Source organism: Ictalurus furcatus, chromosome 18 (assembly GCF_023375685.1).
Source record: "Ictalurus furcatus strain D&B chromosome 18, Billie_1.0, whole genome shotgun sequence".
Lineage (NCBI taxonomy): Eukaryota > Metazoa > Chordata > Actinopteri > Siluriformes > Ictaluridae > Ictalurus > Ictalurus furcatus.
This window is the reverse complement of record NC_071272.1, coordinates 24144609-24156627: the sequence shown is the minus strand read 5'-3', so window position 1 is coordinate 24156627 and position 12019 is coordinate 24144609. Positions and strand designations below refer to the sequence as shown.

General features: G+C 41.3%; 1 protein-coding gene across 2 annotated transcripts in view; it reads left to right on the top strand.

Moving 5' to 3' along the window:
* Window positions 1–10968, top strand: part of gabrb4 (gamma-aminobutyric acid type A receptor subunit beta4) — a 58357-nt gene extending 47389 nt beyond the window's left edge. Inside the window, exons 5-10 of one of the 2 annotated variants that reach the window (XM_053648303.1) lie at window positions 241–323; window positions 3738–3875; window positions 6729–6881; window positions 7393–7649; window positions 8406–8495; window positions 8760–10968. In XM_053648303.1, the coding sequence (XP_053504278.1) occupies window positions 241–323; window positions 3738–3875; window positions 6729–6881; window positions 7393–7649; window positions 8406–8495; window positions 8760–9116 (1078 nt within the window). In that variant the 3' untranslated portion in view covers window positions 9117–10968. Of the gene's footprint in view, window positions 1–240; window positions 324–3737; window positions 3876–6728; window positions 6882–7392; window positions 7764–8405; window positions 8496–8759 lie in introns of both variants that reach the window. The other variant, XM_053648304.1, reaches the window with a different exon arrangement.
* Window positions 10969–12019: the final 1051 nt, after the last annotated feature.

Sequence of the window (12019 nt, the reverse complement as noted above, 5' to 3'; positions counted from 1 at the left end):
CTTCCCCTCCTCCCTTATTCTTTCTCTTGGCTGCCAAACATCAATCAGAGATTCAAATGGCACAGTCAAGGCTAAGCTACGATTTCCTAAAGGTTACCAAGGTAACAGTGTCTCTCTTTCTCTCTGTCTCTCTGTCTCTCTCTCTCTCTCTCTCTCTCTTCCTGCCCCTCCCTCCCTCACTCCCACTCCTCCTTGTGCTCCTGCTTTCCTTTTCTTTTCTTTTTTTTTTTTTTCACCCAGAATAACCACAACGGCTGCATGCATGATGGACCTGAGGAGATACCCCCTGGACGAGCAGAACTGTACCCTGGAGATTGAGAGCTGTAAGTGGACACAAACACACAGATACATGCTGAATGCCCCATATTGAATATACTGTATCTTGTACCGAGCATGTACCGGTACCGCCGGTACGCAGCCATCTGTCGACGACAGATCCCTTCAAAATGGGCACCCTTTTTTGGAGAAACTGCACGATGGGTACATCTACGGAATACTGCGAGCGATCTTATAATAATGGAGTTCATATAGGATATCTGTTCTGTTGCACAGATTTCTGCGTGAGACCGAAAGAAATAGCTGCGACAGCATTTAGTCTGGACAGTAGTACAGCCTGTACAAAAGTCTGCCAAGCAGTAATCAGTCTTAAAAAATAAATAAATAAAAAAATACAGGCCACTAGAGGTGCAAAGGCGCAGGAAGTGAGATTGGACAGATTTTTGTTTTATTCATTTCACACTTAAACTCACATGCAGTCCACAGGGGTAATTAAAGGTGCATTAGTTAAGATTAGTCAACACGGGAGCGCTAGTAGGCTCAAGCAGGTGTACCTACAAGTATAGTGGAACGGTTCTTTTCAGCTTGTTTAATCAGCCTCACATTTGTGCACGTGTACACCAAGCCACGCCCTAGAATCTACAGTGGCTGTGTGTTGGTGTGAGCATGAGATTCCTACCCGCCCCCCACCCCCCGCCCTACCCATCATCTCTTCAACTGCTTTACAGCTGCGTTAGCTCTCATGGGTTTTTCAGATGACCATCACTAACGGTGTTATCTAGATAGCGTCATTAACTCCATCGGGCTTTGCTGGCATTACAGACATTTCTTTGAAGGTGTTTCATCCGAAGTATAAATGAAATAATGTATTTACTTTGTTATGAGACGCCGCAGTTCAAACAACTGAACACTTTCGACAGATTGCGCACGTCCAGAAGGAAAGTCCACTTCATCCCCGTCACCATGTTGGAAAAGTGCCATGAATGTTTATTCCAGTTTTACATTTCCTGTCATTAAGTTTTTGGGGTTTTTTTGGAACCGTGATTTGGTATTTTGTTGAAAGTAAACAGTACCTGGTTGTTACCGTACTGGGTGTTCACCTGATTCCACCAAGTTTTGCTGAGATAGGGACGGCGTGAAGGAGCACTGGAGGCATGTCTATAAAAAAGACTGACATGTAAACACAGACAAGCAGTCATGTTCTGATCCGTGGCTTAGACAGTTATTACGATAAATATTCCAAATGTTTTTCAGGTCATTTGTAAAGAGCCATGTGTATAGGCAATCACTTTTGATTCATGCTGGAATCATCCCACTTGGAAGCAGGACATCTAAACAGGGTCATTTTCCAGAATCGGTGGGATTGTACCTTCAAATTAATGTCAATAAAAATGACTTCCCAAATCCCCAAATGAGGATTTTAATTCTCCTCTCTGAGCGCTTCGGTTTCCTTCCTAAAAAAAGATGGCAGATGGCAAGTTGCGACTCGTCCGCCTCGTCTATTTGATGGTGCACCACAGTCCGGAGAGACCCGGTGTCAGCAAGTATGATCATTACGTTCATTTACACTAGTCACAACATAACTGCAGTGTTGCCTACATAGCCAGTGGTGATAAATGCTTGGAAAGGCTTTTTACTCAGCTAAGTGACAGCTTTGGTATACTGAAGTAATATTGAATGCGCTTTCTCTGTGCATCAATGAAGGGCGCCGCACTATTGACCATCCGGCCTGTAGATGTTGTCTATTTCCATTGCAGCAATGATGCATAAATGTGCTAGCTGGCTTTTTAAAAGACAAAGTGGGAATTTATTGAATTAAAAAAACTGCGCATCGTGGCGGTGCGGTGGTTAGCTCACAGCGCCGTGGTCTCCGGTTCGGTTTCTTCAGGGTCCTCCAGTTTCTTCCCACTTCCTCCCAAAAAAAAACGCAGCTAATAAATTCCAGGGTAGTGAAGGAGAAATTTTCCAAATGGGATCTTCTCAGCTACGTCTTCTGACGCCATGGCTTAAACAATTTTTATTATTTTGATCATGACTTACATATTTTCAGGGTTATTGGAAAATTATTAGACTGGCTAATTTAGCTGAGATTAAGCTACAGTTAATGGTCAACGAAATACAGGAAACTCCAGCTTTGGATTCGTCCTTTCCCTCACACCTGCCCAGCTTTAGACTCATCAAATGATGGTAGGTACAAAATGATTGGGTAGGTGAGCAGAAATCTGCCCATACACTCACAGGGTGTTGACCTGCTCAGTCTAATGGCTCGCCATCACTCTGCTCTCCTTCACGTTCACGCCTACACAAACTTGATCTTAGCCCTGTACCTAACACCTAACATCTAACCTTAACCATAAGGAATAAAGCTTAACCCTAAGACTAAAATCTTAGCCCTAATTCCAACATCCAACGCTAGCCCTCAACTTAAGGCGTAGGCTTAACACTAACCCTAAACTCTAACCCTAGCTAAATCGCCCCTAGGTGTGAATTATTTGTAAACGTGTCTGCGCTCCCACTTTGTGCTGAGCGTTCCTGGCGTAGGTTCCGGATTCCACCGTGAACCTGATCCGAATAAAGTAGTCACTCAGGATGAATGAATTAACGTACTTAAACGCTAATGAACAAATACTGGAAATCAATTACAATATTAAATCAAACATGATATTGTAAAAAAAAAAAATGTAAAAATTAAAAAAAAAAGATTTCTCTCACTAGCACATTTTATCCTTTTTTTTTCTTTTCTTTTCTTCAAATGACAAATTTTTGGACACCCGTATGTGGTAATTCCTTAAAAGAAATTCATTTGCTGCTAGGATGCTTAAGTAGGATCTCAGGTCAGGAAAACGAGTCGGCCTATAGACGCTCAACCCTTGGCATTAAGGCGAAATGATTAAAAAGGGATGAATTCTAATCCAGGCAGGGAAATGATATGACCCTTGACAGAGCGCTGGAATACTCAGAGGGTTCGAGGCATAATTAAAACATAAAATACAGCCTTACTAACCTGGAGCCAAGACATATATGGTTTCTGGGAACTCCAAGAGCACATCATAAATGCTTCAATGAAGTATCAAGGGGCCTGTGGGTCTTCTGCACCGTTTGTGGGTGTTTCTTAAGTTTTAATATTCTGCACAAACTACTGTAGCACAGTTTTAGGTTCGGCTCCGTTACCTAAAATATAAAAAAATGTTTATTTAATCATTTAGTTCATCATTCCTGTCCACCGTATCACGTATATACAATCACTTCCCCAAACAGGACACAGATAACGGTATTCCATCCTTCACCCTTATGTTCTATAACACTATAACGAAGCCAAGCTGTTCATTCCTAGCCTCGTCCGGATTATCACTATTGCTCACTGTTTACGTCTTACTCTGTGATAAAGAAAAGTCATTAATACCGCTATGTACCATAGCACTGATCTTGTTATAACATCTTATTCTGTATATTCCCTGCAGATGGATACACCACAGACGACATTGTGTTCTTCTGGCAAGGAGGGGACAGTGCTGTGACCGGAGTGGACAAACTGGAGCTGCCGCAGTTCTCCATCGTGGAGCTGCGTCTTGTGTCCAGAGAAGTGAGGTTCACGACAGGTGAGCCACGCGATCCTCAGAACTCGGACCAGTTGAAGGAAATTTCCCAAGCGTACTTTTAGAAAACGTACCAAAAACATGCCAAAACAATGATGTGGCCAGGTTAGACCCAAAGACATTGCTGGGTTGTCAGTCTAGGGTGGTGCAAAATACTAATCCACATCCATAGAATTTAACATAACGTGGCTCCGCCTGTCTGTGCATGGTGGCATCCCTATCGGACATGAAGGGGGCACAGCTAAGCGACGTTTATTTGTCGTCTAGCTAACATAACGTTAGGCTGCGTCTTATGAAGTGTGTTAGTGTTACGAAAGCGAAAGATCGCTAATAACGAACGGAAGAAATCCGATGTTATGCCTCTAATGATGAGAAACACATTTTTTTTACATGCCAGGGAATAGTTTTTTCTTTGTTAGCTAGCTAAACTTGTGTGTTTCTGCATGTTATTACACTCGTTTACAGTCCTTGCTGTATTATTATTATTATTATTATTATTATTCAAAGTGGCCTATCACAGCAAGATTTGCCAAGTCGTTCATTTTCGCATCATATGACACTGGTAACCGCACTGACAAAGGGTGGGTTTAAAAGCAAAAAAAGGGGTGAGAGGAGTGGCCATGCTTTATGCTAGGGTGGCACTGGCTACCCCGTGCTCCGCCCATGACAGGAACCGAAGTTCAGGTTCCATCTCCAGCAGACGTAGTCTCTCTACTATAGTATTACCGTTTCAGGGTGACTTCTGAGGCGAGAACACTGCCACTGCATTTGTCCTTGAAGCCACTCTGACAGTGAAGAAGATTTAGGGTTATCGCTTTAAATTAATTTAGGAAATGCAGCTATTTTTAAGTGTTCTTGCCCTTGTGTTGCTCTTGTTTATTTATGCTTACCGGGGATGCTACCGAGGAAGTGTTCATAAAGTATACGTTTAGAAGATTATAGCTTATTGCTTGATGCCTCTGTCAGGTGCAGTTTCCTTTGCCGTATTCCATTAACAACAGACAAACACATCTATCCAAAAAAATATTCTCGCGATACGATGAATCTTTACTTTTTATACATATACATACTTTGCATACGTATATATTTTTTCTCAGATCATGAGAATTCTGTTTGGCTGTAGGATCACCTTCACTTCAAATAAATCAGTACAAGTGGCCTACAACCTTTTAGTTTAATCTAAGCATAGTCCCCTTATATGTATTTGGGATGTAACCAAATACTAATACAGTACTGAACAGATTACATGTTCTAGATAAATACAAATACAGGTATGGATTGTAAGGGTGCAGTTAGATTTTTTTGGCAGAAAGCTAGGTTTGTGCATTGGAACTGGGTTCCTGCAGGGCGAAACACAACAAGTCGTGCGAGCATGAGGTTTTTACTTTCATACTTTCAGCTTGAAAGGCACCAAGTGTGACCGGGTTGTGCACAGGGTTGCCAGGTTTCAGCAAAATTCCCCAAAACCACACCAGAGACTTGAAATTGATCAAGCATTGAAAAAGCATTGAGAAGTGAGATGGATTTTTCATCCTTTCTTTCTTTCATTCTTTCTCACTCTTTGCACAGGAAACCAGTTAACAGTGGTGCGCACGCATTTCTGCTGGGGTTTCCAAAAAAATAATTGAATTCATTTAAAAAACGTGGCGTTTTTGTCGTACTTAAAACATCATTTTGCTGCGGCTTTTTTCAAAGGATTTTTGTTCTCTTCTTTGAGGAAAAACTACTTGAATCGCACGAAATCGTTTGGCGCGGTCTTTCTCAGTGATGTTTGTTGGTAAATGAGAACTTTTAGCTGTACTCATGTTCGACGCACGTGACTCAAAGAGGACTTTGGCTGAATGCGCGATGAGATGATATCTGCAGTAATTTTGAAAACCTTCAAGCCCATCAGGATTATTTGGCCTAATAAGATAAAGGAAATTAGTCAGAATAATTCTGTACCCATAATAATTCTGACTGTAAATGCAAAGCATGACAGAAATATTAACATGACTACCTTTTTTACCTTTAATTTGTCACTTGAATGCAGTTACAGGTGACTGGAGTATATATATATATATATATATATATATATATATATATATATATATATATATATATATAATTGTAGAACAGTTTAAATGTTGTTATAAGTAAGATTTAATAATTATATTGTTTGCCATTCACTGTAAATAATTTTAATAGTAAATATTCTATTATTAGCTTTTATTTCATTTCCATTTTCCATTTGTTACTTATCTGTATATATTCATATTCTTATTCATATGTGTGTGTGTATATATATATATATATATATATATATATATAATAACGTGTAAGTGAGCTGCTGTAACGAGGGAATTTCCCCAGTGTGGGATCAATAAAGTTTTATCTTATCTTATCTTATCTTATCTTATCTTTTTCAAAAGAATTGTATAAGTGTATATACAATATGCTGTGCATACTTCATACTTCATTCATACTTCACATTTCAGGTAGATCAGGACCGTCTTCTTTCATACAGCTCACCGGACAATTCAATGGATATTTTCCTTTTTCTCCGAATCCCCTAAAAAACAACAACAAAAAAAGGCACTGCGGTTTTATCTGACAATTCTCCAAGGGACACAGGAGCTGCCTGCTGAGAGGAGGCTTAGAGAAAAATCTGCCGCGCTGGCAACTTCCAGCGATGTTTAACTGGAATCAAATCTGTCCCTAGAAAGGACTACATTGTGTAGGAGAAATGAAACGCCCCATACGAGCAGGAGGAATAGCCATCCCGTGTGTCATGAAAGTATGCTCTTTTTTTTTTCTTTTTTACTCTCCGCTTATTCATTAATATCTTTTCTGCATTCCCTTTGCCCCTTCGTCCAGGCTCGTATCCCCGGCTGTCGCTGAGTTTTCGCATCAAGAGGAATATAGGCTACTTCATCCTACAGACCTACATGCCCTCGATCCTGATCACCATCCTTTCCTGGGTGTCCTTTTGGATCAACTATGACGCCTCTGCTGCTAGGGTGGCACTCGGTAAGGATGCTGTTATCGTGTAAAAGCAGTTTTTGTTGTAAAAAAAAATACGACATTGATTTTTTTTTTTTTTAAAGCGCAAGAAATGTGTCAAGTATATTATAAAAGCATTTACCCGATCATCCAGAGATTGTGAGAAAGAATCCCGATGATGTCCGCAGCCATCCATGGCTGAGAGTCCAAGACAGCAAAATTGGCTGTGGGAGGAGCATAATGTCTCTCTCGCCTGTCAATCACAGTACCACTAGCCAACTGTGGGTGCCTCTGAGCTCATGTATGCGTAAGAGGGCAGATAGCGAGTGTGTTACACTGCCATGTGATGCAGCATGTGCAGGACATGCTTCACGTATATCTCAGAGGAAGCTTCACCCTCCAGGGTTCCAGGGTTCTCCTAGGTTCCATCCCGAGCTCAAGTCACACTCTCTGTGGCGTTCTTGTTCATGTTCTCTACGTGTCCGTAAGGGTTTCTTGAATCGATAAATGAATGGTACGTGTTCTTGTTTTCTTGCAGGGGTCACCACGGTACTCACTATGACAACCATTAACACCCACCTGCGGGAGACCCTCCCAAAGATCCCCTATGTGAAAGCCATCGATGTCTACCTCATGGGCTGCTTCGTTTTCGTGTTCCTGGCCCTTCTCGAATATGCCTTCGTCAACTACGTGTTTTTCGGACGAGGACCCCAGCAGCAAAAGAAAATCAACGATCGCCTCAACAAAGCTAACAACGAACGCCCACGTTATGAGGACAAACGCCTGCGAGACCAGGTTGACTTGACCATCTATCACTGTCGTTGTGTTCATCTCCATCCAATTCTAATATCCGAGTGGAACCGAACTGAACAAATATCGTTCTCATGTGGTTTGGATTATTTTAGATTTGTGTAAGCGTCAGGATTTTGACACGGTGTTCGAGTCCGCCACCTGATTCCCCATTGTCCATTGCTTTTCCTTAACCAGTGGCTTCTTTCATTTGATCAAAGCTACGACAGAGGCTCATCTTGAACTTATACGAGATTACACTGCCGTTATTCTATCAGGTTCTCCTCTAGATTAATGCTGCATGCCTGTTTCTGGTAGAAATATTTGCGAACAATTTCTATTTATTTACCTATAATATAATGATGACGGTGGCATGTAGTCATTATACCGTAATGTCATGCTGTTAACCCATGATCTGATGATTTTGTTGCTTCCTTCCTAGAAAGCTATCAGGTTATCTTTGCATCTTAGATTGGAACAGATTGGAAGTGTACCGTGCATGAAGTATGGTATCTCTTTAAACGTACAATTTTTCTGCTATAAATGATGATTTTGGAGAAACACAACAGTAACAGTTGTCCCTGTACGAAAGACGGCGTACCATGCTTCATGTACGAGAGTTTCTTCGTTGAGCGTCATGTTTATGCATTGTGCTGTATTGTTTTTTTTTCAGAGAGGGAACAAAAAAAAATGTTTATGGATTGTCAAAGTTTTTTTATGGGCGTTTTAATGTTCTCTTCATCTCTTCTTTCACGTCGCAAGGACTCCATTTCAGCGCCGTTTCAAACCAACACCCTCAGGTCATACACACAGCGAAGAAATCTGTATCTCGAGGAACAAAGAAAAGTTGGGGTACATAAACTTAGACCTCATCATAGCCGCAAGACTGCAGATTTACAGTAGATCATGCAATGCAATGCCGTTAATAAGTAATCCCATGTGTCAGCCATCACCTTGTGAGCTCTGTAAAGTTCTCCAGTAGTGTTTGTTGTAAATGTGACATCACATGATCATTGCATTTGCATGAGAAGTATTTAGATCTCTCTGATACTTTAGGACCGATGATTTCTGGATCCTAGTGACTGTGTCTCTCTTTGTCATTTATCTCTCATCAAGGTGGACGCTTACGGAAACATCCTGCTCACCACGCTGGAGATGAACAATGAGGTGATGCCGTCAGACGTGGGCAGCAGCGTAAGTGACTCGCGCAACTCTGTCATGTCGTTTGACAGCTCGGGCGTGCAATTCCGTAAGCCTGTCGGTTCCTCACGTGACGGCTTTGGCCATCACTCGCTGGAGCGCGGCGCCATGCGCAGCCGCGCCAACTGCCGTCTGCGGAGGCGCTCGTCCAAGCTCAAGCTCAAAATCCCCAACCTGACGGATGTTAGCACCATTGACAAGTGGTCGCGCGTGATTTTCCCCATCACGTTTGGATTCTTCAACCTCATCTACTGGTTGTACTACGTGAATTGACACACAACGTCCCCCCAGGAAACATGGGCCATATTTTGAGAGCACACACTGAATTGGCTTTGATACAATTGGAAAATATGTATACACATATAGGAAAAGTTCATACATATGTATATGCATATTTCTATATCTTATATTTCTATACACAACAATGCGGAAAGGACTTTTCTGATGTAAAAAAAAAAACCAAACAAAAAAAAAGTATTATATAGATTGACTTGAATGTTTAAGAATCATGTGAGACAAACATTTCTTCTACTTCTGAAACTAACAAACACACGAACAAGAAAAAAAAAAATCCTCCTGAGGGTTTGGAACTAAGGACTGCATGATATTTTTGCTAAAAGAAAGATTGCAAGATATACAGAAAAGGATACAGCAGAGCATCCTCATTTGGCTTTTTATTGATACATACTGCAATCAACCTTTCCAAAATGCAGCTCATGAAATCAGTCATGGCTCGTATGCTTTTGGGCACAGACCAGGCAGAACACATTCCCTCAGCCCCCAATGCTCCATTCAGTGCGCCTCCTTTCCTCCAGTCCCTCATGGAAGGGACTCACAAGTTGTTTTTTCCCCCGCCCCCCGATTCTATGCTGTACAGCAACGTCATCCTTTGGATTATGTGGTGTTTCCTTGATTTTTCTGTGAGAGACCTTTCTCTTTCCTAGGTATAAAGCTCTGGTCATTGGTTTACACTGGACGGCCAAAAAAAACAAAACAAAAAACAAAAAAAAAAAACACAAGCCCCGCCCAGAGTCTTCTTTTTCATTTTTTTTTTTTTTTCCTCTTAATTCCATTTTTGCGAGTCTTGGGAATTACTTTCATTTTGGTTGTAAGGATTCTGACTACTCTGGTTGCTATTATTTTGTCTTTGGAAAAATTCGTACGTTCTGGGGAGAGCAGTTTAATTAAGCATAGAGTTATAGAGTTAGCGCATTTGCTAGATAACGAGCCACCTATATGCATTGTTCATCTTTCTTTTTGTTTTTGTTTTGTTTGGAGAAAAAGGAAAACGGCATCGCGTGTACATTTACTCAATATCCTCATCGAATATGGTTAGGTAGTATAACTGTACTCTTACTTTATTCTTGTTCCTAGTGATATTCATCTGTTTTGTAGATAAAGTACGCATCGTCATCATCGACTTTGTGTTGTGTGAGGACGTAAAAAAAAAAAAAAGGGACGGTGGTGAGCTACAAGTTGTTTGTCTGAGCTTGGTTTTGAAGTTAGTCCATCAACTATATGAAGTTGTATTTTAAAAAAAAAAAGAAAAGAAAAAAGAAAAAGAATAATGTGTATTAAAACAGAACAGACGGTCATTGTTTTCAAACCTGCTGAATATTTAAATGATCAGCCCATTGTGTGACCTGATATTGTATGTGCCAATTCACTCATCTTTAACGGCCCATTCTGAGAACAATTCAATATGTTTGGGGTTTTTGTTTGTTGTTGTTTTTGTTTTTTGTTTTTTCGTTGTTGTTTTTTTTTTGGTTCCTCTAAAATGTGCCTGTCTGCAACCTGAAGTAGGTGTCCTCAATCGATCACTGAAGTAAAAGAGGGCTAAATGGCGCTCGATCTTTGACCTGCAGACCCACCCACAGCCCTGATGTTACACATCTTAGGATTCAATCCCAAAGACTGATGACATCAGCATGATCAGGAAAAAAAAAAAAAAAAAGAAAAAAAAAAAAAAAGAGCTTCTGAGTCTTAATGGGGCAAAATAAGATGTACGATAAAAGCCATGAACTGACGTGACAACCAAAAAGGCCTATAAACCCATTCTTATGTCATTCTTATGAATTTCAGTGTAATATCCTCTCATCATGTCATGCAGCAAACCTCATGTACGTAACCACCGACACCGGTTCTTACGAGATCCATCTAGCTCCATTCAAAGCTGCCCGGGTCTCTCAAAGTCGCAAGGTCTGCAAGGTTGGGTCAGTCCCTCAGGAGGTACACCATGGATGCGGATTGCAAGGGCTTTGTCTTTGAGTAGACGTCAGGGCCGGTGGAGCTCGAGAGCCCTGAAATCTTCTGCGGTCAGGAAGCGGAGGACGTTCTGAGCAGGTCTCAGTTCTCAGAGCCGAGTAGATTCCTCCGGCTCTCGGCTCGCTCCCGTCACACACCGTCCACCGTTCCGTACAAGAACACGGGTCAAGCAGGATTCATAGCGAGAGAAGAAAAAAACGAGTGACACCTTTAGTATGGTGTACTCAAAGGAAACATGGAAAAGATGGTTAAAGATGCTCATCATTGACACCAATCTGCTGACTACAGTGCAGGGTCTGGTTGCAAAATACCTTTATATCAAGTGTAGCAATGTTGTGTGTAAATTCCACGAACCAGCACCGAATGCATGAATGAAAACAGAGATGAGGTTTCCTGCATTTCAATGTTTAGATACGAAAGCGATGTAACGAAGGACATCAGAAGAATTCGGTTTTTACTCATATCGTATAATCAAACGTCGTAAAGGATAAGCTGGTTAGTCTAGCACAGTCTGCTCACCTGAATCCGTGTAGATTTCACCTCGGGTAGCTGGAGAACGGCGATTCCTTCATGTTTACTCCACGAAGGAAGAAAAGGGACTTGACGTAACCGTGACCGTCGCGTCCATGGAAGCGAAAGGCATTTCCGAGAAGGCTTTACTTTGCTCATGAGGTCACTTATTTATTCGCAAAAAGTCAATATCGCTCCAACGCTTGAATGGTAGCCATCAGTTTTCATTCGGCCGCCCCTGCTTGCACATCCTGACAAACATGTGGAGAAAAATGATATTTCTACACGACAGACTTATCAAACAGCTGTCAGATGATTTAAGGTACGGTATTCATCTTTGAATCGACACTATACAGTAGAACAAACAAAGACTAAGATGGATTATCAACAGAGACGATTTT